Source organism: Orbicella faveolata, unplaced genomic scaffold (assembly GCF_042242905.1).
Source record: "Orbicella faveolata isolate gen_17 unplaced genomic scaffold, um_ofav_v1 contig_1, whole genome shotgun sequence".
Lineage (NCBI taxonomy): Eukaryota > Metazoa > Cnidaria > Anthozoa > Scleractinia > Merulinidae > Orbicella > Orbicella faveolata.
The window spans coordinates 35328797-35355962 of record NW_028301536.1 but is presented as its reverse complement, the minus strand read 5'-3'; the positions used below and the strand labels follow the sequence as shown (position 1 = coordinate 35355962).

Here is a 27166-nt window from a genome sequence, read left to right as displayed (position 1 = left end):
GACCCCTCGAAATTAAAAACTCAATTGTTATCACCTGAATTGCTCTATGGCCACAATGGGGCGAGATGTTTATCTTCTCCGGTTTATGTTGTCGCGTCGATCAAACGGTGAAAAACAAATATTTAACTTCTCACGTTTATCGCTGTCGCGTCGGTCAAACAGTGAAGAACTAACAAGGTTTAGAACAGCAGCCGACATTGTTTTTCAAAACAGACCTTTTTTATGCAATCGTATGCAGCAAACGTGATTTGGACCGAGGCCACGTACACTATAGAATACGATTATATAAATATACACATATTATTATTATATATATGAACAAACAGATGAACAATGATTAAATTATTTCACTTATACTGAGAGTGCTCTATACAAAATAGATCAAAATGCGCAGCATATGCCGTGACAGCATTGCGTGACAAACAAATAGCGGCTGTAAGATTGTGCTGCGCCGACACGCTTATCAGCAGTGGTCAGCAATCGATCAAACGTAATATTTTGGCGCAGTGCAAAGCAAGCAACTATCTACAGATGACTCAGCCGATTTTGACTTAGATGCAGTGATGTTCATATGCGCAGACAGATGGTTATAGACGCATGGTATTCGACCAATAATAGGCTAGGTTGCAGTAGGCGATGTACATTGGACGTTAACCTTGTGTAAACAAAAGCAAACTTCTGCTTTATGTGCGACGAATGGTGAGAGATCGACTAGAAACACCTCAAATCGGCTTTGGACTTGCCTTTTACAACAAATAAGGTTAGAACATTTCGAAATTATCAGCTCTGTGTCTATTTCAACTCTACATAGGTCAAGTCATGTGGCACATGCTAAAATATACGTCTAACCCGAAAATTGAAATTTGAGGACGGGTGGTCAAATATTTGCATTGTGGCGTACTTTGAAAAGCTCTCGCGTCGCTCACAATCATTTGCCCAAAGAAATTTTTACAGGAATCTGTGGACCATCCTTCTGCGATTCAACCACCAGAAGCTTAGTCCATTCGAAGGTTTCGCACATGGTGAAAATTAATCATATTCACGAAGTACTTTCAAGTGAATGAAATACATGTCTTCGAAATTTAATTATTTTGCACCCAAAAAGACAACGCAACATTTCCTTAAATCAACATTGCACAAAAATATTTGAGTGTTTTGAAGTCGGAAGAATGATGTGGTCTTGCATGCGAGGCTCTCAAACTTGCTTGATAAAATGGTGCGTCAAATGACCATTTTAATGGATTTGGTAATTTGCATGTTTCTTTGAAATAAAAGGATATTTTGCCAAAAAAACTAGCCAGCAGTTTTTGTCATGCCCTAGCCTATCTACCATAAGAATATGAGCGAAATCGAATTTTCGACCCTTGCCGCGAAATTACTGAAGAATTTGTCTGACTTTCACTGGTAGGCGGCACTCTGAAAAGCTAGGCATGTCAAACAAATATATGTAACAATCTTCAACGGAGGCCTTTTGCGGAGTAAAAGATATGCTAACGCGATCTTTTAGTCCCCAAACATCTCTCCACAGTGAAACGACTGACAAAGCGTGTGCTGTGTGTGTAAGTTTTGTTTTTTCATTTAACGTGGGAGGTCTTCAAAGTTCGATTTTGTGTCAATTCTGAAATTAATTTTATTTGTACGTCTTCTCATGCCTCGCTTGTACTCAGTCGAATTAATTTTACAGCCAATCGAAGCTCAATTTAACCTTCTAGGAGAAGCCGAGAGCTCATCAGCAAAAGAGTTCTTCAGAATTTCGTCTTCCAAAGGACAAGGGAAATGAGATGAATTCCGATTACTTATAAAACCCAAAACTGCTCACATACGGTAATGCGTTTAATCAAAACTGTAAACAGATCCATTTCTTCTAATTTCTTCCTGCTTATTTTTGTTTCTGAGTCATCTGTACGGGTTTTATTGCTAGCAGCACTTGTATTAAAACTGTATTTGTTAAATGAGAATAACATTTCTGATTAACATCACCCAAGATCATGTCTTTGTGTGGAGGACTAAGTCCAAAGTAGTTTTGTTGTAAATTATGGTATAACGAAAATGAAAATAAAAAAACAAACAAAAAACTCACAGTTTTCTGGTGGGTTGGCGGTAACTAATCTTGGAAATTTGTACGTTTCATTGTGGGAAAATACGATAGCTTATAATACTTCTGTTCGAAGGAAATGTGATTTTGCCTCTGCTGGAGACTGCCCCGCCATACGCTGGTTATTTCAAAATAGCTTTCAGCTTCGTTTTATGATTAAAACAAGTTTCATTTCTTAGTTGTCGCTTGGAGAACCGCCAAAATAACGAGTCTGGCAATTATCGTGACAGGGAAATACTGTTACCCGAAAATATCTCAAAAGCCGCAGAGAATAGTACATCACGATTTCTTAGCCAAGATTTAGAGAAGCAAGAAAAATATTCACCACTGATTTGAGTTGGCGTCAACGAAATTGAACCTTTACGTCTGGACGTATCGACAGCCAATCTCGGGGGACAAGTAAGTAATTGAAACCATGTTGTTCACCTGCCGACAGAACGTGACTCTTCCAGTAAACAAGAGTGACTTTTACTTGTCAGCTTAATTAAATGTCTCGCCGGTTTTTGCATTTTTTCTCACAATATGGCTGGTCAAGGAAATAGCAACATTTCTTTTGAGTGAGCGGTAGTATTCTCTCTGTTGAAAACGGAGGTTAGTTCTTTTGTTGTTGTTGTTGTTGTTGTTGTTGTTGTTGTTGTGCTTCGTTGGGAACCCTGTTTATAACTTAAAAATTCTCATACAAATTTGAATATGGTTTTGCTAAATTTGTAAACGGATATTCGACGTTATCCTCTACTAATTTTCATCTTGTGAGCTAATTTGTCAGATACGTCAACGATCGGTATGTATATAATTGCATGATCTTTGTGGCATAGGGGCCCAGTTGTAATTTCTATGTGAGCTTCATGTATATCATGGCAGAGTTATTGCCCGAGTCCAACCAAAATCTGGGCCGGCAATCGATCGAAACCATTTCTTTTCAAAAACATTCTAAATTGCTAAAAGACCGTGATATATACTTAACTTGTTATGTAGATTTTATGACTTACAGACACTCGGCAAATTGTGCTTATGATCAAAGTTTTTAATCGCACAAGCAATTTCCTACATAAGACGTATTGTTGGTCGCTTTTTCATTTTTCATTTTTTCCCGGAAAATTTTAATTTCCACTGACAGCCAATGTTAGTTCAAAGCAGAATCGAACAGATTAATATGTGCATTAGCGACGCGACATCTAGGATGGAATTTAAAATATTGACCAAGCGTGAGGCCCATATTTAGCTCTTATTAACCGAGCTGGAGGTCTGTATGGGAGAATCTTGACCGAGGTCGTGAGTATAGACCGAATGAAGTGAGGTCTGTACACACCAACTTCAGCCAATCAAATTCGTGAATTCGGTAGTTCCCAGTCCTTGTGAGACACAGCCATATAATAAATAGATATATTAACCACGAACTTTTTCTTTCTTTTTTCATTTCATGTGTACCGAGTTTAGGTCAACTTATGAACAGTAACAAAGCCAAACAAACTAACTAACAAACAAAGAAAAACAATGAGGTCGATATTGCTGGCATCTGCGGACACAAAAACGTGGTCGTCGACAAAATGTTCAACTACATGATCAAGACGAAAAAATGGAAGAAAATGGACTGCTCGTGTAACCAGTCAGATACCTTGATTATTTTTAGCTGAACCGCTTGCTTAGCGGAGAAGCAATGAACGCAAGCAGATCGTAGAATAAGTTGTATCTCTCTTTTAGCCGATACGATGCCCAATTAAAGGACTGAGGAGGTAATCTTCTAAGGTAATAGGCTCAAAAAGAAAATACAACGCTCAGCAAATAGACAACGAATAACGTTGGCAGAACTTCTAAAACTAATGTAAGGGACCAATCGGGTAACAGTAAAGCGCGAAGCTATTACGACAACGTTTCCATTTAATCCTTATTACACCTAGAATCATATGACTCATTCAGATATGAGACATAAAAATGACATTTGCCTCAAAGAAAATTGATTGCTGTAATCTTAAACAGACGAATCAGAACGATAAAGAGAACAATTAAAGCTTCTTATGAAAACAAAGGTAGAAAAGTAAGATGGATTTTAATCTATGTTAGCAGCTGACTTCACAATGAACCAGTTCGTGTAATAACAGCAACACTGTTAGAGTTTCAAAGTGCTGCAGATAACATAAGCGACGATTTTGGACAAGAGGTTTGTAGCACAACAGCTAGGCGAAAAAGCACTGGCTTTAACATTTCGACATGACTGAGGACTTGTGATGATGTAGTTATTCCTGTGTCTAATTTACCTCCTCACTTGGATAGATAAACACAACTCAGGATGAACAACACAACCAACATCACAACAGAGTATGAAGAGGGAGGCCGGTCATGTCCCTATCCGAGTATGACTCTCTGGCAGCAGTCGGCCCGAGCAGCAAGTGTCCTTCTGGTTATCATCTTGTCACTCGTCGGGAACATCTTTGTCTTGTACGTCGTAAGAAACAACATCAAACTTCACACGGTGACCCATTATCTAATTGTCAACTTGGCCGTCGTCGATCTCTTGATAACAGTTTTTAACATGTCTGTGTTATTGAAGACCGAAGTCACTGGGAACGATGAAGCATTTGGCGGCATCGCTGGACAAATCTACTGTGTTGGAATCATTGTGGTGCTCAATCTTTGCGTTGTTTGTTCCATTCTCATCATGACAGCAATTGCTGTCGAGAGATTTTGCTCTATTGTATTTCCATTTAAGCGAATAATAACTTTCAAACTGGCCAAAGCAATAGTGGCGGGTATCTGGCTTTGTTCCTTTCTAGTCACGATCCCGTTTTTCTTCCATATCAAAGTAGTAGATTACTATGGTGACGGGGTATTCTACTGCGTGGAGGACTGGTCCCCACTTGATACGATAAGAGCTTCCCAAGTGTTTCAGATCGTGTTCTTCGTTCTTGTGTACGCATGCCCACTCATTGCCATCTTCGTATTGTATTCATGCATTGGCATTAAGCTGTGGAGACGACAAACGAAGAGGCAAGTCTCGTCATTCGGCAATTCCCACAGGCGAACACGCATGACAGTGCAGGTGACCAAGATGCTGATCGTCAGCGTCATGGTGTTTGCAATTTGCTGGCTTCCACAACACGTGGTTCTGTTCATCAACTACTTCATGTTACACATATGTCCTCCTGAGTTTCTGTGGTTTGGAGGAACTCTACTTGCTTATGCAAACAGTGCGATGAACCCAATAATTTACGTTGCATTCCACTCGGAATATAGGAAACAATTCAAGGTTGCTGTGGTGAGGTGTTGCCCAATTTGTCGCGGACTTCGCAACCCCGGCGTTCGTCTCAAAATGCGTGTAGGAAGAGAAGTCGAGGGGTCCGAAGAGTTCGTTATGGTCAATGTTTTATCCTTTAAGATCAAGTCAAGCGAAGGAACTGAAGCCAGCCTTGTCAATGCCAGCAGTCCGAGTAACAGAAGCAAAGAAAATGCTGGATTTAATATAAGAGAATGATGAAAACGAAATGTTTTAAATATGCCAGAAAAGAAAATTATCAAAGGTAGCGTTAAGTGGCAAAGACCCCTTCCAATATGGGAACATAACATGCAGGACTTTGACAAAGAATAGAGACTGTTGTTTAACATATACGATAACTAAATAACCCAGAATATCAGTTTTGTGTTTATTCTCAGTAGAATAAGAACAATGATATTGGAAAGTTCAACGTAATAACAAAGCCTTGCAGAAATGTTGATGAGAGCGACAAAAGTGTCTTAAATTTGTTCCCAAGTAGACTGGGTACTCCAAAATTGCGTACAAACCAAGATTTACTTCATTTAATTAACGTGAATTGCTACAGGGGAGTTTTTTGGGGGTGATCCATTCAAATTACGGTTACACTAAGGACATGTACTGTGCACATCTTCTTTGGTTAACTTTCGCAGCGTGAAATACTCCTGGTATTCACGAAAAAGCTGGGTGTAAAGAGAAGGAGTTAAAATCCTTAAAACTTGAGAGACGGTCTGCATATGGTTATTTAATCCACGGGTTTTGAAGAACGAATGACCGAATCTATTATTACCGCTATGATGTTGCATTGATTTCAGTTTTCTGTTTTCTGATTTGAACCTGGCCACCTTAAGGAAAACGGCTAATCAATCAAAACGTACACTGAGAACAATGGACTGGTAGCTTCTTGTGACGGTGGGTAACGGTCTGTCTGACGTGAAAACATAAACACTATCGACTCCTCTGCGTTATATAATATACACTCTGAGACATTCAGTCCTTGACGACGAATAATCATGATTATAGATCTCGCTCGAAAAATTTAGCTTGAAAACTCATTTTGCGACAACTAAACCGAAACCGTTGAAACGCGTACAAAATTTAGGATCGAAACTAACCAATCAACAAATGGCAAAGTTTCCTGAGAGATTCGCAACACTTCGCACTTTGTTGGGTTTTCAATTTTGTTAAGGTCTATTGTTCGTATTCTTCAATGATCATTGTTTATTTGAGAAAAAGATCGCTGTCATTTGTTCTCAGGTAGCGTTCTGATTGGTTACCTCTTTTCCAAGTGGCCCGGTTCGAGTAATCGCACTGTAATGTTTTTGTGACCTTTAGTTTCAACTTAATTGATTTCAGGCTCTACAAAACAGTTACAATAAAAAAGGCAGCAAAAGAAAAAATAAAACCTGGACCCTCTTTCAAGGACGTTCGCGCCCAAAATGTTCCCACGCACAGATATTTTTTACTACTTGAAATGTAGTAAGGAAAAGATCAACTTTTGACAAAAAGTAAAAACCGAAAAAAAAAAAAGAAAAACACAGTTACACGCCGCCGGGCTCGTCTACGATAAGGCCCATTGTAGACCGTGTGTTTTTAGCAGCTTTTGTCATTTTGGGACGATCTTATAACGTACGACTATCTCCCAGAAAAGGAGCTACATTAGTAGAATTTAGATCGGGTAAACGTACTAAATTCATCACACCTAACCATATTAAGTAACCTTTTACAGCTAATGTCGCTCCTTAATGTAATACGCCTTGAAGAATACAAATTAGCCTTACCCTTCCACATTCGAAGAAAACTTCGGTCACACGAGAGTAGAAGAGGCTAAATATTGTAACTTATTGGACCTGTATATAACGGCCCTGTATTAAGCGGCTAGTTTTCAAAGTCCCGATTTTTCGCCCATACAAACGCTGTAATTGTTACCTGTATTGGGCGACCACCTCTATTAAGCGGCCGCGGCCGCGGCCACCCTGTAGCAGCCCTATGTTTGTCTTTCTTTGTTATTTTAGCCGTATTAAGGGGCCACTCTGAACGTAACAGCTATGAAATTGAACGTAAGAACTATGAAATATTTTGTTGTGAACTGTAAGTCATAGAATTACAGTACCGTATACCGTAGAAGAGTAGAGGACAATTTATCGCACAGTACTTAAACATAATGTTGCGTTTATTATATCGCTAATTACGTTACAAGTTGGCACTGAACCTTGTTTGAAGTATTGATCGTTTGAAAGAGTGTTGATTGTCCTATTGTTTCCTTGCATGAACTGTTTTTGTAGATAAGCCATTAAAATTGACATTAGCCCACGCCCAGTGAGTATTTTTAGTGATCCTGTATTAAGTGGCCAGTTCCTCAAGTCCCGAGGGTACGGTGGCCGTTATACAGGTCCGACTGTACTTGCTACTTTTGCACTGAACTGACTAAACATTAAGCTGCTCTCAACCAATCTGATTGGATTTTTCTCAGTCAAACGATTAAGGGGTGATTTATAACTACATATTAACCGAGAATGATGTCTTTACGGGAAAATATCAAACCGAGAACTACAATTGGCCAATCAGAGCGCGCGTTATATCGGCTACAGAAACAAGCCATATAATAAGGGCATTTGGGTAATTTCAAACATATCGAGGCTAGGAAGATTTTGATAATTTTTTTTTTATATTGAAAGAGTTAGTGGCCATGATAGGGCAAGTGTCGTAAAACCAAAACCAAAACAGTAATCACTCAAGCCATTCACACAAGGCATCAACAAACCAATCAAAACTCGAATAAAAATACATATAGCTGAGGAGAAACAGGGAAATTTAACAAGGGTTGACACATTTTGCCGGTATAATTTCGAGCATAATAGTACCATTTTGTCAGCATAATAGTGCCGTTTTGCTTCAAAACAGCTAATTTTTTTTGAAAAAAATTTCTGTGGCTATTAAATTGAAAATTACGTTTGTTCTGTGAGAGGGAGGGGGTAAGAAAATCACTTAGTGTAGTAAAGCAAATTCAAAAACAAACCAAGTGTAAATTTTCGTTACTCAAGTGTAAAAACAGCGCTATTCCATCATTTATAGAAACACGGCATGGAAAAATTAAGAAAGAAGCTATTTAGGGGCAATTTTAAAATGGCGTAGGTGTCCAATTTGAGCGCTCTAATTTGGAAAAGTTCAAATTGCAACACCCACATGACAGCGCTCAAATAATACAGTAAATAAACGCATGGGGGACCATTCAGAGGCAAGAATTGTGTTATTGCTTCCTATATCAGTTTTCAACCTCGCAGCAACCTGAAAAAGCATAAATTATACACCTGTCTTTCGCAGTTCTTTCATATCAAAGATTTCCCAAAGTTTTAATGCTTACTCGATTCCATTTCTGTTTTTGCGTGTTGTTTTTGGATTGCCAATTGAAATTAAAGAAGATCTATTTTTATCATTAAAATCTATCAGATATTTTTTCCATATCAAAGAAAGATGACTAAACAATTGTTTAAGATATCTTGGGACAGCCTGAATATGGCAAGGAAGAGCAAAATTCATTTATCTTTACTACGTCAAGTTTACAACTTTATATCTTATTTCCTGTCGAAAAAGGTGAAACAAGTCAAAAGAACGGCATCGATCAGATGAGGACAAATGCGCAAATATACGACAAAGTGAAAACATTTACATTGGGTTTAAATGCTATCTCTATAGTAAAAGGGTCCGTAGCGCTCACAGCTTTGCCATTTTAACTAACTAAGACTGAGTCTAGCAATTCCGAAAACTGAACTCCAAAAGATTTTTTCCCCCGTATTTGAGATACGCTGATTTTCTAAAACATTTCGAAGTTAGATTCAGTTTGTTGGACTGAAATGTCAGCTTGGGTTTGAATATTGGCATCTACGTCATTTATTTGTGTTTCACACACAAGAAAATATAATATTTTTCACCAAGAAAGTAAGAAATCGGAGAATAAGTGACTATTCAAGAACAACATTTTCGCCTCACTCAAGCCTTGCTTTAGAATTCGAATTACATGTTGTTAAAACTCCGAAATTAAACGCGACTTTCATTTGGTTAGGGAAACCAGAGACATTTTAAGGTGATTGAGAAGGCATCTGATAATCACAACTTGTCATGTAATAAGCAGTGATATTTGTCTAGTGACAAACGTTTACTACAAAGTCGACCACTGAACGCGGATAGATAACCATTTACAAGGTCAACACAGTGCTCTCATGTTAGCAGGATATTGAATAGAAACCAATGGTGGTTCAGTGGGAAGGTTCTAATTAGAATGTGAATAACTGACATATTATATACGTTTAAATTTCCAGCTACACGTAAAGCCTACAAAGTTGAAATAGGCAGGATGTTTGCCTGAAACGGATGCCAGATAACATGGTATGAAGGCTGAGACTGAGTTTAAAACTTGGGTAATTTTACCGTGGAAAATGAGTTTAAGTGGTTCGCTATTTGTGAGACGAAGGCATTTTTGAATTGTGCAGCCATTTAAGATTGAAACGGTCTTAATTAGTTTTTGCACCTGGAAGGTTTATCAGTTGATATCTTGGTGAACAAACAGTGAGGTGTTGTGTTTGCGGCGGCGACGTTTTGTTTTACAACTAGAGATCCAGACTAGTTATTCCAGCCGGCTGTGAACACTTGGCGATTTCTCATCGCTACAATATGTCGGCAATTAGTGGTGTAGTGTAACAATCTCGAGGAACTACCTGATGTTAGACCGATACAAGGATTTAAGCGGAGGAAATTTAACAGTGTCATTCACTGCTTCATAGTAAATCAAAAAAGCAACAGAGGGATTTACAGGTTAGTAAGAGTAATTCTCAAGCGCCACCTTTAGCAAACGTTATCAATAAGGCCAGTAGAAGGAAATTTCCCATTGAAAATAGGAAACTGGAAATGCATTAGAAGTGCATGAAATTGTCGTACCTTTAAAATCTTTTCATCATTTAAGAAAATAATTCTTTCAGTAATATTTCAGGCTTAGTTTTACGATAAAGCTGGTTGGCTGTTTATCTTTATGCCACGTTATCAGTTTTGCTCGAACATTTAGAAAATTGCATATTCTTGGGTCGAACCCTCCTTTTAACACACGGATATCGGAAACCTTTCCCTTCTTGCTTGCATCGTTCATGAAATTGGACTTTCCGTCCATTATTTTGCAGTTAAGTTATTGCAATCAGACAAAATATAATATGAAATGTAAACAATGTGGTTATTAAACGTCAAATGTCGAGCAACACGCAGGAGATATCAATTTGTTTTTGCTGCTTTTCTTTCAATGTTATTTCAGTTTCATGTGACGGACTATATCCCTACTCTGTACAGAGCCAGTGTTCCAGTCTTTCCTGATATTATTGTTGTGATGTTTTTTTATCTTTTACGCTACAGAGTCTTTTATATTGCATATCGAAAAAAGTCGGAAGTTCAGACCCAAATGAAGAAACACGCTTTAAGTTACGAAATTTTACAACTAAAAAAACGTTATTTTTTTTGGCTGTATAGAATAAGATACGTTCACACAAAATTAATGCTTGGAACTACAACCACTTCTAGCTGTTCTTTGCTTAATTCATTTCTTTTCCTTTTTCAACGTGGGCTAGCAGCACTTACTAAAAAGCAAATATCTGTCCTGACAGTAATTATAATGAGTTCATTTTAGAAAACAGCCTTACCCAATACCCCACTTTTCTTTCCGTCCTGCGATGTTTAAACTCTGTTGCTGTCAGAACTTATCACTTATTACCTCATCGATTCAGTGACAATTTTTTTCACTGACATCGAAGTCTAGAAAGAGCTTCGTCCAAACGTAATCGGCTGCACAATGGCCACAACTTCCTATTTCTAACAGAATCCTTTTAATAATCCTCACCAGAACAGAACTGTCATACTATGTCTCTCCTCACGCACTTAAGTTTCTTTCGATAACTTTTTTTAAAGTGGCACGTCGTCGTTTCTTTATTCAGCATTTGAACATCCGTATCAAAAAAATCATTGCCAATTAGTTTAAATAACCGCCACAAGCTTTTCTAGTGTTAAATACATGATCCATCCATTTTCGTCACTCAAAATTTTCCTCATGGACCGAAAAGGGTTTCACTCAGTCAAATGTTTGCCTCAATCGATGACTGGATGTTATGCATGTTCTAAACGATATTTTAAGGAGATGCATCCCATACGGCGGATATATTTTATAATTTTTCAACACAAATTAATTCCAAGGTAAATATTTCTTTTTCTTTTTCAGACATGCTTTTCCAAATTAATGCACATAAAACGATGTGGCATAATTTTTGGGCCTCTTTGGAGACCTCTTTGAATGCCTCAGAGTCTAAATTAACAATATCCCTAGCGAAATATACACTGTTATTGTAGGTATAAATTCGTGCGTGTCAAACGGGGAAAATGACACAAGTTTTTGCCACTTTGTTAAAATGTTCATCTTTTATTCATTAGTTTCAAACGGGTTCCCTTCAAATTTGTGCGCCAGATGGTCATCGAATGTAAGCAAAAGGAAGCTAAAGCATATGGAACAATTATTAGTTGCGGTCACAGTTTGAACCAGCCAACATCTTTTGCTTCCAGGTTTCTTCCTAAGCACTGGAAGGTTGCACAATGATTAACGATACTTTCATCCCGAACATTTCAACTGAAAATTTCGACTCGGCAGACGTCGATTGTCCAGAGGAAGAACCGTACACATCACAGAAGCGCTTCGTGCGAACATCACTGTATACAGTGGCGATGGTCTTGTCTTTGTTCGGTAACGTCATCATTATCTGCATCGTACGAAAGAATCGACGGATGAGAAATTTAACCCATTACCTAATAGTCAACATGGCAGTCGCAGATCTTTTGATTACAGTTCTTCACATGCCTTACAGACTGCAGATTCAGCTGACAAACAGTCATGGTCTGGTGGTTGGCGGCCTTACGGGTAAACTGATCTGTAAACTGGTGGGATATAGCCAAGATGTATCTATCGCTACCTCTGTCTTCACGTTAATGGGGATTTCCGTAGACAGGTTCATGGCGGTCGTATTTCCTTTAAAAAGAGCCACGTTGAGCCATAAAGCACGGTATGTGCTCGCTCCTATCTGGATCACATCGATTGTTGTATGCTCACCTCTCCTTTACGTCAACAAAATGGAAGAATACGAAGGAGAGTTTCACTGCTATGAAGAATGGGCTCCACTTCTCGGGTCAGAGACGGCTGGACGTTATTACACTGTTATACAATTTGCATTGTTTTACATTGTACCTTTGATCGCTGTAGCAGTGTTATATTCCTGTATAGCATTGAAAGTTTGGAATCGTCACGTTCCGGGTCGACGCCATTTGCCTCGCGCGCGGTTTTATTCTGTCGCCAGGAGGAAACTTTTGAGAATGCTCATCATCGTAGTTTGTCTTTTTGCCGCCTGTTGGCTTCCCTACCACGTAGTATTTTTGCTTGAGTTTTTTAGCGAGAAGTACTTACATTGCCTTATTCCTGAGACCATAATGTTCTATTGCCTCTTTGCTGGACATTCAAACAGTGCTATCAACCCATGCGTCTATTTCGCCATTCATAAAGAATACAGAAAAGGTCTCCTTCAGGTTATCCGAAGGGCATGCTGCCTCAGAGTTGCGACTGCTTTTTCAAGTTGTCTCCGTCGACAAAAAAATTCGTTTAACTTGCAGGTAGATATCGACCTTGCGGCATGGACAGTAAGTCCTACCTCATATTTAGGGATGTTGAACAAGAAGCCGAATCTTAATTGCGACAATTTAGCACGGAACCAGGTTGTTAAAAACAGCACGAATGTGTTTGAAAACCCATTGTAAATAGATAATAACAAGACTCCAATTCTTTTGATTTTAAACATTTAGTGTTGTCAATAACACTAACCTATAATTCGTTAGGTTGAAGTTGTACGTGCGGTGACCATCTTTAAAGTGATTTCGTATTGTTTCATTAAACTGCGACGCATCAACGTACAGTGCTGTGCAAGAGTAAAACGAAACTCGACGAAAACCTGGCGGAGCAACTGAAAATAAGACCGGCGACATTTCACTTTTGATCATATCTCACCGAAATTTCGAAACGCTTCGTATTGTTTTCCTTGCCGGCAGACGACGTGCAAAACACATATCACTATAACTTTAAGCGAACTCAGACGCGTTATAAACATCACAAACGTGGCATGGAAATTTTTCTATACATTACAAAACAGAGTCCAAAATAAAACTTATACTAGTTCTTAAGAAACTATGGCGAGAAAGTAGGCTTGCAAAAGAATATTTTCCGAAATCGGCTAAAATTAAAACAACAAAAAAATAATAACATCGACGATGATACAAAATGCTCGCTGAGATGAGAAGATTAAGATGGAGGAAGCAATTCCAAAGGTTTTTCAAAACGGTTCCGCTTTTGACCTATCTCAGAAAATGTCGACCAAATTCAGTAAAGAACCGTAGCGGCGAAAAATTCCAAGAGATTTTGAAGTCCGTTTTTACAAAGAGGAAAGGTACGTTTAGTAGAGATTAGACAAACTTGCTTTTAAGAGACCGTCTTTGTTTATTACGCCATGAATAAGATAGTTGTCGATCATACTAAGCCTCGTCGGATTCAGTGAAAAATTGTCGTCATCGTGTGTTACGAAATTTGTCATCGACATGACAGGACCGGAGTGAAGAGACGTCTCCGAAATCTTTTAGCAATTCATAAATGTTGTGAAGTAAATAAAAGTGACATACGAGGCTGACGAGATATATGCGAAAGACTGAGAGGTCCAATAATGGTTCTATTGAGAATCTGTCTGTCTTCAATTCTCCCCAATTCTTCTTTGGTTTTGGCTTTTGTTTCTGTGTTCTGTCGTTGGTTTTTTGTGTTAGACAAAAAATAATTGAAAAGCAGGTGAAAGCTAGAGTGAGAACTAGAGTTTCGTTACCATGGTAACATAATGGGTTCCAGATCTCCCCGATATTTCAGGTTTTTTTAGCCACCTGATTTGTGCAATCGTACCCAATCTTTATGATCCAGCATGCATATTTCGCGCTCGTGGCCTTATTTAATATTTTGCGAGATAAAAATCACTGAAGTATTGAAATCAGGTTGGAGAGGACTGGAAAAGAGTGAGACCTCTCGCGATCCAAACGGTGCTGTAGTTTTGGAGAAGTAACTTTTTTCGCCGTGGACGTGTAAACTCTGACAAATATCAAACAGCACTTTCAAAATTAAAAACGCAAAAGTCTGCTCCATGATTTTCGGAGCGAAAGTTCTAACAAACTGGAAACAACTTTATAGCTGCCCTGCGCTTTGGAAAAACCTTTTGAAATAGATGTTTCTCATTTCAGCTCTAGACTTGCCACAAGTCGACCTCGTGAATTTCAGGGTAGAATATGTTACGCCGCGAAGCGGCCGTTTTAAGGTCGCAAAGCGGCTTAGCGAGCGACGAAGTCGCGAGACGTCGACTTGTCTCGCTTGAAGGGTTTTCATTTGCGTTTCGCGCCAAAAATGAGGAGTGGCGTGACTTGCAACTGGTTTCTCAGACTACATTTGGATTGAATTGAATGGCGGAAAGTATCGGTTCCACTCCGACCAAAATAATCGAACGTGTGTGCATTTCTCCTGCGTCGAAAGAGCAAATTTGTTTACTCTATACTAAAGTGATTACGAACAAAGATTTTAAACGAAAATTGACGATATCGAGTGGCCAAAAAAAGACCAAAGCTTGAATCTTGAATTGATCGCCGGAAAGGAGATATCCAGTGGCGAAGGTTCACTTTTGACAAACATTTTGTGCCGAAATTACGCAGACAAAAACGAAACCGTAGTTCGGAAGATTCTTGAAGTAACAGAAAGCTTCAAATCATCGAGGAAGTTCATTGAAGTCGAGAAAGGCGGAACAACAATGTGGCGATAGTTGTTGAGAATCACCTCTGAACTTCCAAATACCAGTTTAACTTTAAGATCTAAAATGTCCTGTAACTGTTGTTCAGAACAGTCGTCTCCCTGATCTTTCATCAGGGAAATAAGCGGAACCACCACCAAGACGATGGAGTTGCTATTCGCATGATCTCCATTCAAACAATCAAACGCATACGGAGCTAGCTCGAAAGTCAAACTTTTCCCAGCTCCGCTTGGTGCAGAAACAAACACACCTCTTCCAGGCAGATATGCTTCCACTGTTCTCTTCTAGTAGTCACGCAATACATGATATCCCGTGACCTTTGAAGCTTCGTTAATGGCTTTCGCAATCGACCCCATATTGAATTAACCGCTAGTCACGTTTCGTTGCACATAGTTTGACAATTCGGTCCCCAACGGAAATCCAGGGGACCTCTGATTGGTTGAAGCGCAGCGACCCGTTTTTGGTTCGCTAAAATTGGCGGCAATCAAGCAGGAAAAGTCCTTCGTCCGTCGGGTACTGAATAAACAAGACGAAGGACTTTTCAGAAAGTCTATTTCAGCTCCTTCAATACTTTCCGAGAATCGACTTTCGAAAGGGTTAGATTACAAGTCTTGTTGCTTAAGGGAGTGACAGACTTCTATTTAAGTTAACTTCGGAGAAGGACGTATAAGATAATTTTCCTGCCCACCCATTTCGCAATGCAAACAGTACGGTAGTTCAAAACGAACTGATTAATTTTTCTTTTAACCCGGCGTTAGATTTTCAATTTCGGATTTAAATGGACGCTATGACCTTTGGGCATTGGCTGTGCGATCATGGGACCGAGACTGAAAATAACTTTCACAGCGTGAAGATTATCATTTGGCACAGGGATGTGTTCTCTTAGATCACAGTTTCTTGTAGCACTTTATGAGGTTATTATAGCGGAGCCCCATACTTTAGAAAATTTGGTAACCCATCGATCTGAAAAATTTTGGTTGTCACGTGACTGTCCGTCCGTACGTACTTCCGTACGCCAATACCTTGAAAACTAAGAGAGTAGCACCATTACCATGGCTACATCTTTGATTTTGGGCGTCAACGCTATTGTTAATTGACAGCTGTCACAACAAACTATCCGTTGACAAGTATCACGTGACTATATCGCGGGTTCAGGTTTAAAGCTCATCGAGATTGCGTGTTTTTTTAAGTTGACCGCTGACCAGTTACTGATTTACCAATCGGCTCAAGTCACGTCATTTCTCTGGCGGAGAAGGAAGGAGTACTCACAAAGGCAAAATTTCGGCGCAAATTAACTCCTGCCGCGTTGTTGACTTTTCTTCTGACATATTCCTTGCACAATCGTCTCTTGGAAAGTCCCTGATATACTGCGTGCGTAATTTCTACAATCTTGGTTAGGCTTGTTGGGAGTAGTTTGTTAAAATTTTACTGGAAAAAATAGCATAACCACACACTGAACAATTACATGCTCACAATTGATCATTTTTTGATTTTCTGATCCAAGAAAAAATAATTTTCTTTTTCCTTTATCGTCAGTTATTGCTAATCAGGAGCTCCGCTTTTAGACTTGGCTAAATCTATATATTAAATAGGACGCTGTTTTTCTTTCGATCTTATTTCATTGTTATTATAGAAACCTGAACAGTAGTGATATTAAATTTAAATTTTAACTGTATATGAATAATGTAGTTATACACCTGGGTTTGGGACAAGGCTAGGTTATTAGTTAATGGTAAAATTCTGGCATTTAGTAGAATATGGTGCTCCTTAAATCAATTTTAATTTTCAATTATTTTTTTTATCCTTACTCTGTATAGTGCCAGTGTTCCAGTCTTGCCTCATATTATTGTTTCGATGTTTCTTTATTTTCTCCGATACAAAGTCTTACACTGTATATCGAAAACTCTCTCAAGTTTAGACCCAAATGATAAAACACGCTTTAAGAGAGCCTGCCTGTAAAAATCAGACAAATTCTTAATTTCGCGGCAAGGGTCGAAAATTCGATTTCGCTCATATTCCTATGGTAGATAGGCTAGGGTTTGACAAAAACTACTGGATAGTTTTTTTTGGCAAAATATCCTTTTATTTCAAAGAAATATGCAAATTACCAAATTCCGTTAAAATCGTCATTTGACGCACCATTTTATTAAACAAGTTTGAGAGCTTCGCATGCAAAACCACATCATTCTTCCGTCTTTAAAACACTCAAATATTTTTGTCCAATGTTTAATTGTGTACTGGGTTGATTTTAGGGAATGTTGCGGTTTTTGTTGGGTGCAAAATAATTAAATTTCGAAGACCTGTATTTCATTCGCTTAAAAGTACTTCGTAAAAATAATTGATTTTCACCATGTGCGAAACCTTCAAATAGATTAAGCTTCCGGTGGTTGAAACGCAGAAGGGTGGTCTACAGATTCCTGTAAAAATTTCTTTGGGCAAATGATTGTGAGCGACGCGAGAGCTTTTGAAAGTGCGTTAAAAATGCAGATATTTGACCACCGTCGTCAAATTTCGTTACGGGTTAGACATATATTTTAGCACGCGCCACATGTGTTGAACTATAACATTAAGTTGAAATAGACACAGCTGATAATTTCGAAATGTTCTAACCTTATCTGCTGTAAAAGACAGGTCCAAAAGCCGATTTGACGTGTGTCCGTCACCATTCGTCGCACATAAAGCAGAATTTTGCTTTTGTTTACACAACGTCCGATGTACATCGCCAACTATCAACTTATTTAATGGTCGAATACCATGAATCTATGACCCTCTTTCGACAAATATGATCACCACTACATCTAAGTCAAAAACGGCTAAGTGATTTGTAGATAGTTGCTTGCTTCGCACTACACCAGAATATCACGTTCCATCATCGTTTGATCTATTGCTGCTTGAATCCTTGCTTACAGCGGTTCGTTGTTTGTTCGTCACGCAATGCTGTCATCCCATTTTAGGGGCTAGGGGTAGGACAATTTCTATCCTAATACGTAAGGGTCCGTAAGGCTTGGAACCACAGGGAGCACACAATCTTGTTGAGTAGGAAGAGATTAAATTAAGCAATGAAACGAATGAATAGTCAACCATTGCCCGTGTTGTCATCTTTTACTAGACAACCGCTACCTACATGCCCTGCGTAAATACTGTAACGCTAAACTCGTACCTAGGTCTTTTCGCGCTGTACAATTATTTTTGGTTTACATATAATAAAGTGAGCTACCCTCGAGGAAATAGGAGGTGGCCGCTTAATAGGCGCTGGCCACTCAATAGAGGTTGGTGTACCTTGAATATTTTTACACCATCGGGTTATAAATTTCTTAGTGAACATGGAGTCAATTCAAGACAATCATTATAGACGTCATTCTCGGAGACCCAGGGGCAGTTATTGGGAGCGGGGAAAAGTCTAAACGGGTGAGAAAAAAGTGCGGGCGAAGACCCTTTTAGACTTTTTCAAAGTTTCCCCGCCCCCACTAACTGCCCCACTAACTGTCCACTAACTCCACTAACTGTCTCCGAGAATGACGTCTATCATGATTGTCTTGAATTGACTCCATGTTTACTAAGAAATTTAGCTAAATTTATAACCCGATAGTGAAAAAAGTATTCAAAGCACGCAAACCTCTATTAAGCTGCCGACCTCTATTAAGCGGCCACCTCCCATTTCCCCGAAGGTAGCCCACTGTATTATATGTAAACCAATAATAATTGCACAGCGCGAAAAGACCTAGGTGCGAGTTTAGCGTTATAGTATTTACGCAGGGCGTGTAGGTAGCGGTTGTCTAGTAAAAGATGACAACACGGGCAATGGTTGACTATTCATTCTTTTCATTGCTTAATTTAATCTCTTCTTACTCAACAAGATTGTGTGCTCCCTGTGGTTCCAAGCCTTACGGACCCTTACGTATTAGGATGGAAATTGTCCTACCCCTACCCGCTAAAATGGAATGACAGCATTGCGTGACGAACAAACAACGAACCGCTGCAAGCAAGGATTCAAGCAGCAATAGATCAAACGATGATGAAACGTGATATTCTGGTGCAGTGCGAAGCAAGCAACTATCTACAAATCACTTAGCCGTTTTTGACTTAGATGCAGTGGTGATCATATTTGTCGAAAGAGGGTCATAGATTCATGGTATTCGACCATTAAATAAGTTGACAGTTGGCGATGTACATCGGACGTTGTGTAAACAAAAGCAAAATTCTGCTTTATGTGCGACGAATGGTGACGGACACACGTCAAATCGGCTTTTGGACCTGTCTTTTACAGCAAACAAGGTCAGAACATTTCGAAATTATCAGCTCTGTGTCTATTTCAACTTAATGTTATAGCTCAACACATGTGGCGCGTGCTAAAATATATGTCTAACCCGTAACGAAATTTGACGACGGTGGTCAAATATCTGCATTTTTAACGCACTTTCAAAAGCTCTCGCGTCGCTCACAATCATTTGCCCAAAGAAATTTTTACAGGAATCTGTAGACCACCCTTCTGCGTTTCAGCCACCGGAAGCTTAATCCATTTGAAGGTTTCGCACATGGTGAAAATCAGTTATTTTTACGAAGTACTTTTAAGCGAATGAAATACAGGTCTTCGAAATTTAATTATTTTGCACCCAACAAAAACCGCAACATTCCCTAAAATCAACCCAGTACACAATTAAACATTGGACAAAAATATTTGAGTGTTTTAAAGACGGAAGAATGATGTGGTTTTGCATGAGAGGCTCTCAAACTTGCTTAATAAAATGGTGCGTCAAATGACGATTTTAACGGAATTTGGTAATTTGCATATTTCTTTGAAATAAAAGGATATTTTGTCAAAAAAACTATCCATTAGTTTTTGTCATGCCCTAGCCTATATACCGTAAAAATATGAGCGAAATCGAATTTTCAACCCTTGCCGAGTGATTTTCCATATTTATGGACAGGGACTCTTAAGAGCGTGTCCACGAGAAAACCAGGCAGAACAGCTCAAATCACTGATTTCGCTCAAACTTGGCACAAATGTTGGGTTTGGTGAATGAATGATTGTGGCCAAAAATTAGGTCAAAATATTTTATTCCCTTCAAGTTGTCAGCTAAAACGTGCGTCGAAGTTAACGGAATCGAAAGATGGACACATAACTGAACATTCTGAAAGGGCATCAAAATCCAAGAATCAAAGAGAGGAAAAAGTCGCGTCTGACTGACATGTCTGTAGTTTTCTCTTCTTTCCATTCTATTTTACACCTGAAAGGGAACTTGTGCGTTGAACCTTCTGCTGCAGCATTCATATCGAATTTCGCCGAATCTTCACTCGTAATAGATAGGAAAATGCTTAGCTGGATGTAAAAAAGCTCCCTTCCTCCAAACGTCTTTCACAACTGAATATATTTATCTTCAAAAAAGGCGCAACACTGAGACAACTCTATTGGTACAGAGTGAGGTAATAGAGGCACTAATAGACTCGCGTAAGCAGACTCCCTATTGTCTAAACACACTAACGAGTATAAGATGCGTTGCAGGCGCAAACGGAGAAGAGGTAGGGATCGAATGGCAAAAAACGTGAGGAAGAAGGGGAAGGGACAGCACCCTATCCCGATAAAGAATCCCGTTTCCAATAAGCAGCCCAGTTTAATTTCCTTAACCTGTAAAATTCAAAAAATTAAAAAGAACGCTGCGCCCACACAAGTACGCAGTGCTGACCTATTTTTGCCCCTGTTGGCATTGTGTTCCCGGTTTGATCCATAAATAGGGTACCTAAATTGCGTCAGCCAAATATGCAGTGCATAAATGCCCAGCTAAACGAAAGGTAAATGATCTGTTAAAACTGAACTACATTGTGTATTCGTATACTTCCAATGTTACAGAAACGAAATGAGTTATAGGGGCTAGGTCACGCTATTTTAGGCAATTTTGTTTAATTTTGTTTATTATGAGCTCTAAACGTCAAATTGGCAGAGCAAGAGTCTTACTTGGCTTTCCTATGTTTTGTTTGAGTTCTTCTATAGTTTTGAGCCGTTATTGTGATGTTTTAGTTAATTCAGTGTTGAAACTGCCTACAATTGTGTGACCTAGCCCCTTTAAGTTGAATCGTCCACTTCATTCTTACTTTGTTTTTCCCTTCAATGGGGTGTCATTTTTCGGGTTTGCACCTCAAATAAGGTGTCATTTTTCATGTCCTTCATACTTAAATAGGGTCAGGATTTAAGACCCTAAACGGCACACACTCTATCTGAAATTTACGAAAGTGCCCCCCCTTTCCCCGCCCCCTCCTCCCCGGGCTCACAGTAAGCAACATGCGAATGTATTTGCGAATATTTAAAACCTCAAAAACATCAGCTGGATTTAAGAGGAACGGGTTTAGACATATTTCCAAACACCTAGACGAGAGTTGAAGCTGCGGCCCGAAGCAATCCTCGTAAAATTCTATGCTAATTAAGATCAAATATCCAAACACCGTCACGGTCACTGTTTTCTTTGATTAGACTAATTAATTAAACTTAATGACATAAATGATTTAATTGGCCGAGATCAAAAGATTTTGGGCCGTTCAACTGAGGAAAAACCGTTTTCGGTTGGTTTGGTCGATCAACTTTTTCAAACAGCCTCAAACCAGGTTGAGACGGTTGAAAATGCATTTGCGTGATTAAATTGGTGATTCTAGCGTAGGGCGGTTCTGTCCTCGTGTACCGGTTCACAAGAACCGATACAAAAGACCCAACAATGTTCAACAGCTAAACAAAGGTTCGTAAAGAAAGAAGTACAATGGTTATTCCCTCTGTGTACCGGTACACCAGGACACAACCCGCAGGGCTTTCCTCAAGTTGCACGACAGGTTTTAGCAACTTCTTGTATTTCGACAGGAGCCATAATCGGGGACGGAGACCGCAAGTCTCGGGATTCGCGCGCACCTATGATATGGGACAATTTTTCTATTTTTAAAACAAATTGCGCCACCCCGACGTCATATATCCGCGCGGATTCACGCACATGTCAGGGGCTCTCGCGTGGATGTTGTCACGTTGCGTGATCAAATGGTGAGCGTTGAGAGATTCTCTTGAGTATTTTTCACAGCGATGGCAGGGAATAAGGCAGGGAATATGAACCAGGGCGCTTATATATAGTTTTATGCTCTGAGCTAACGGAAAAGGTGGGTTTTTCCGGGTCGAAAACAAGACTTCAATCTCGCGCTGGGAATGAATAATAAGTTCTGCTCACGCTAGTTGTAAGCTTACGCGTATGCTTAAGAATATAGCAAGAAAACTCTCTACTCTGGTATCGAGTTAATTTGTGAGTTTCTCAGACAATGTTTAATCATAACCAAAACCTGTTTTGATGGTTTCTTATTGTCTCTGCTTGTTTGTTGAGTTTACAAAAGTTTTTGAAAGGAAAGTCTGACGCGTGCAATTAGCTCATTTGCATAGTGCAGAACGTTAGAACGTGCAAAACCTGTTTTGATGGTTTCTTATTGTCTCTGCTTGTTTGGTGAGTTTACAAAAGTTTTTGAACGGAAAGTCTGACGCGTACAATTAGCTCATTTGCATAGTGCATGCAGCTGGTGCACTTTCAAGTCCGAGTCGGTGTTTTCAATTGTCAACAAATCTTGACAAAGATTTCTTTCGTTATCTTTTGTGCTGAGATGCTGCAACAAATTTCACGAATGCAAAAAAGGCTACTAACATCATGTGTGTTTCTTCAACATAAGCATAGAGAAGTTTTACACTGCGAAAATGAAAATAGACAAGCAGTTTTGATAACTCGATCATCTAAATCGAAATCGTTATTCCAAGTTGATTAAAGAAAGCGTCATCGTAACTTTGCTGATTGTTTCGCCTTTATTCACATATTTTCAGCTTAGCTTTTAATATGTTCTCAACCATTTATCAATCTTAAACATATTTAAAAACTATAGAGCTATTGTTTGAGTTCGATGTACGCTTTCACACGAAAGTGCGGCGAAGTACAATTTGTCATGTTTATTGACTGTACAAAACACGCATCGGCGGGCGCTCTCATTCATCGACAACAGAGAATTTACTGGATTTTTACACGAATAAAACTGAGCAGTATCTACGGACGTAAAGTTATTAAGCCTTGATGAAACATCAAGCGTTGCTTACAATTCAAGCGAAACTCAAACTAGCAATTACTTTGTTTTACTTTTCGGTCGGGATACACTGACAAATTCCTCGCAAGCGTGTGGCAAGAGGAGCTAAGAAACTATAAAGTCCTGAAGCTCTGCGATATCTAAATATATCCAGCTAGTTTTTTGCTGTGTAATGGAAAAGCTGTTAATCTTCAACATATGTGAAATTTAAAGTGGAGTAATGTACTGCTCATGTAAAAGAAGCATCAGTCGGAACACAACTTGGTCAGCGATATATATAAGCTTACAGCGGAACATACCTAAATTCGACACTGTCTTACTTCACTCAAACTGGAGCAGCTTACGACGAAAATACTTAAGCAAAATTCCAACAGACGTAAACGCGTTGAGTTGTGGGGCAAAAACATGAAACATTTCGGAATTTCGGACGCCATTTCCCCCGCGCGACATCCGCAAAAATCCTCGCAGCATGTACGCGCGTGTGCCGCAGGTGATGGCGCAATTTGTTCTAAAAATAGAATTATTGTCCCATATCATGGGGACAACCCCAATACGGCACGGCGGAAAAACCGCTGCTCATGCGCAGTAGATTTCGGTTCGTCTTCCCGCCTTTCCATTTTCAAAATGGCGGACGACGAATCAAAAACGAACACGTCATTGTCATGGCTTTTGGCAACATCTTGCTCGCTCAAGGCAGTTACAAACAACTCAGCTACTTTGCGCAATGATCCGTACTGATGTTTTGACTGTGACTGAGAGGATCGTAACGGTGTTGTCAGATTTCTCAGGCGATAAAGACAGCTCTTCCGAAAGGAAACTTTCAGCTTTTTCAAATTCACCCGAGGTACCGTTTTTCCTTTTCTTAAGGTCGTGTCAAGTTCTTTAAGGTTTTGAACCGCAATTTCTTGTAGCTTGTTTAATTTTACGGAACATATAAAATATGACTTTTTTTTCGTGCTGATGAAAATTTTTAAATGCTATTTGTTCTTGGACTTTTGTATCGTTGCCTGAAGAAAGAAACGTGGAGGACGAATTCGTAAGTAGTACACACTAATGCCTAATTTTGTTGTGTGTTTCGCTTGTGTGCTATTCATTCGTGCTTTGTTTTGCCGCTTCAGTGGATGCCATGTATTGCCATGAGCTGAAAACTTGTAGTAAGCTTATAGAGGTTTAATATGGCATTGTAGAAAGTTGTATTGTATATGTAATACAGCTTGAAGGATAAAATAAATTGCTCTTTGTTTTTGTTAGCCTGTTTAATATTATGGGTTATGCTACTTCACACTTACTACGATTCTTGTTCCTTGGCTACATAGCTTTCCCCGCAGCTAGCTGTGGGCTTCGTTATTGCAAACATTTCTCCATTGTGTTAACGAAAAAAAGCAATCCGCCAAAAGGGGTTCTTGTTCCACTTTAATTTATACTGGGGGAACATTCGTTTATGTGAAGGCTTGTAGTTACATCGAAATTCAGTCAGTGTAAAACGCAGACTGTGCACTGCAGACTGCAGAGTGAGGGGGAAATACATACTGCAGACATTATTATAACAGAATCGTGTTTTATCGAGAGCTAACCTTATACAGGCTAACTGGAGAAAATATTCAGGCTAACCCTAGGGCGGATACAGAGAAGGGGTTTCGAGATACAAACTGCCAAAAGGCAGTCCCCTGTAGGGGGACCGGTGGCTTTCACGCTGGAAATTTATGAAATTGTGGTCCTTGAATTGGAAATGGGATTTCTGTTATTCTGAGGCCAAGTTCGCATGTTATGTTTTATTTCTTTTTTTTTTTTAATCTAGGGGGTTCGACCAAACCAGCCAAAGCCCCCTAGATCCTTCCCAGCTAACCCGAGTGATATTCAATCTAACCCTAGAACTATTGAGGCTGAACTCTCACTTCTTTTAGCCCGAATAAGGTTGGTCTGTTTACTGTTAACACACAGTAACACTTGAAAAGTCTACAGTCTGCATTTTAACACCTGGCCTGCAGTCCAAAGTCTGCATCTCACACTGACCACATTGGAAAGCATGCCTTTTTGCAAAAAGCACTATTGTGAGAAAATACATGAAAACTGCACGATCCCTCCTCCCCCAATAGTAAGTTTAAGTCTTGTTCGAAGCAAATACCATATGCCATCTCTCCTAGATACTTTTAAGGAGAAGGTTCAGTAGCCTACACTGCAATAAAATTCTACTGTTTCATATTGTGTTCCAGATAAATTCCATACCCTTTCAGACCCTGCCACCAAATTTTGTTTACTCCCTCCCCCAACTTCCAACCATCCTAAGGGGTCACCACCTTATTGTGGAGGGATGGTTTTTGTATCCATGACCCTATGAGCTATGTCAGCTAGAGTCTTGTACTTCTGGTAGGTTGAAGGATAGGGACCAGACAAATTGTGATCACGTGGCTTTCCAGGTTGGGTGTTAGGCTGAGGGCTGATAACCCACTACTGTAGAAAATAAGACTATAGCAGATCCAGAAGATATTCAAATCTCTATCAACATCAGTGAAGCAACAAGGGCTAATATCATAACACATGCATTTGGAGCAAACCCCTTCCTCTGAACACCTCACTGAAATTAACTACATGTAAAAACTACTGTTAAGTTAACCTCTCCCATTCCCAAACAAAAAGACCAAAAAAGCGTGACTAGAATTGTTTCATTAAAAACGCCCCCCAAATATAGAAAACTAAACTGAAATAAAAATAAAATCCAACACAAACACACAAGCAATGAGCATCATTAAAAAACTGGATCACTGGATAATGCAATTTGAGAGTTTTCATTGTTTTAGCTATCAGGTTATGAGCCATTATACCATGCTCTACAAATATGGAAAGCGTATGCATGATGTTTTGAGCATTTTTATTGTTATTTAAGTCTAGTTTTCTATATTTTGGGGGCCTTTTTAATAAAACAATTATTCCACTCATGCCTGTTGGATATGAGAAGTACTATTTCCAAAACGAGAGCGAGTGTTTCATCGGGGTATCCAAACACCGAGAAACAAATGAAAGCACTCGGCCTACGGCCTCGTGCTTTTATTGTTTCGAGGTGTTTGGATACCCCGATGAAACACGAAGCACGAGTTTTGGAAATAACTTCTCATGATCACTCTTAAAGAAATAATAAACAAAGACTTCCAATTAGAATTGTTTGCTGTCTAACATTCCTTCCTCGATAATTTCAATATCGATGATATTTTTTACCAGCGTAATTAATTTGCATTTATGGTGCGATTTAATTTATTCTGAGATGTGAAAGTTGCTGGGGTTGCCAGCATTTACAAGTTGTTGTTCAGTCAGGATGTATATCGCAAGAAAGTCGTTCGAGAGATTTCAGTAGCCGAAAAGTGTGGAGGATGAGAAGAAAAGTGTTGATAATGCAGTACCGAAATCAACAGCTTATAAAGCCAAATGGTCGTGTAAGGTTTTCGAGGAATGGAAACTGCATCGATTAGTGAAGTCCTGTACTTTGGAACCCGGCGGTCTTTTTACCACGAAAGACTTTGAAGAAAGAGTGCAAACTTTGGAAACGGCCATTACAGATATGCCCGCATGCAGTCTCAACTACTGGCTGTCAAAGTTCGTTCAAGATGTAAACAATTCTTCTGGGGAACGTTATCCTTCCCATTAGTTGTACTCGATTATTTGCGGACTGAAGTGCCACCTTTCTGATGTAAATGGAAGTGCTATTGGGTGTTATTTAACCTTTAAATAACAGCCACTATTCACCTTGATTGCAAAGAATAAATTACTGCTAAATATCGCATAACCTTCCACACCAAAATATTATGATCTACAAATTTTTAAGAAGTCTAATCCCAACCAAGT

At 39.2% G+C, this 27166-nt stretch overlaps 2 protein-coding genes across 4 annotated transcripts; both read left to right on the top strand.

Annotated features, from left to right (window-relative positions):
- Nucleotides 1-582: 582 nt before the first annotated feature.
- Nucleotides 583-7656, top strand: LOC110069438 (substance-K receptor-like). 3 transcript variants are annotated; one of them, XM_089274307.1, is made up of 2 exons: nucleotides 583-760; nucleotides 4367-7656. In XM_089274307.1, the coding sequence occupies exon 2, from the start codon at nucleotides 4383-4385 to the stop codon at nucleotides 5562-5564; it is 1182 nt and encodes a 393-aa protein (XP_089130433.1). In that variant the 5' UTR covers nucleotides 583-760; nucleotides 4367-4382; the 3' UTR covers nucleotides 5565-7656. The 3 variants fall into 3 exon arrangements, with proteins under 3 accessions (XP_089130433.1, XP_020632655.2, XP_089130427.1); XM_020776996.2 differs by lacking the exon at nucleotides 583-760 and adding an exon at nucleotides 903-2686; XM_089274301.1 differs by lacking the exon at nucleotides 583-760 and adding an exon at nucleotides 903-2686 and having other exon boundaries at nucleotides 3533-7656.
- Nucleotides 7657-9532: 1876 nt separating this feature from the next.
- On the top strand, nucleotides 9533-16913 carry LOC110069737 (QRFP-like peptide receptor). Its single transcript, XM_089274297.1, has 2 exons — nucleotides 9533-10154; nucleotides 11934-16913. Exon 2 carries the CDS (start codon nucleotides 11964-11966, stop codon nucleotides 13170-13172), a length of 1209 nt encoding a protein of 402 aa, XP_089130423.1. The 5' UTR covers nucleotides 9533-10154; nucleotides 11934-11963; the 3' UTR covers nucleotides 13173-16913.
- Nucleotides 16914-27166: the final 10253 nt, after the last annotated feature.

What these genes read in the sequence shown, in the direction of transcription:
- LOC110069438 (XM_089274307.1), top strand. Translation starts at nt 4,383, where the DNA reads ATGAACAACACAACCAACATCACAACAGAGTATGAAGAGGGAGGCCGG.
- LOC110069737 (XM_089274297.1), top strand. Translation starts at nt 11,964, where the DNA reads ATGATTAACGATACTTTCATCCCGAACATTTCAACTGAAAATTTCGAC.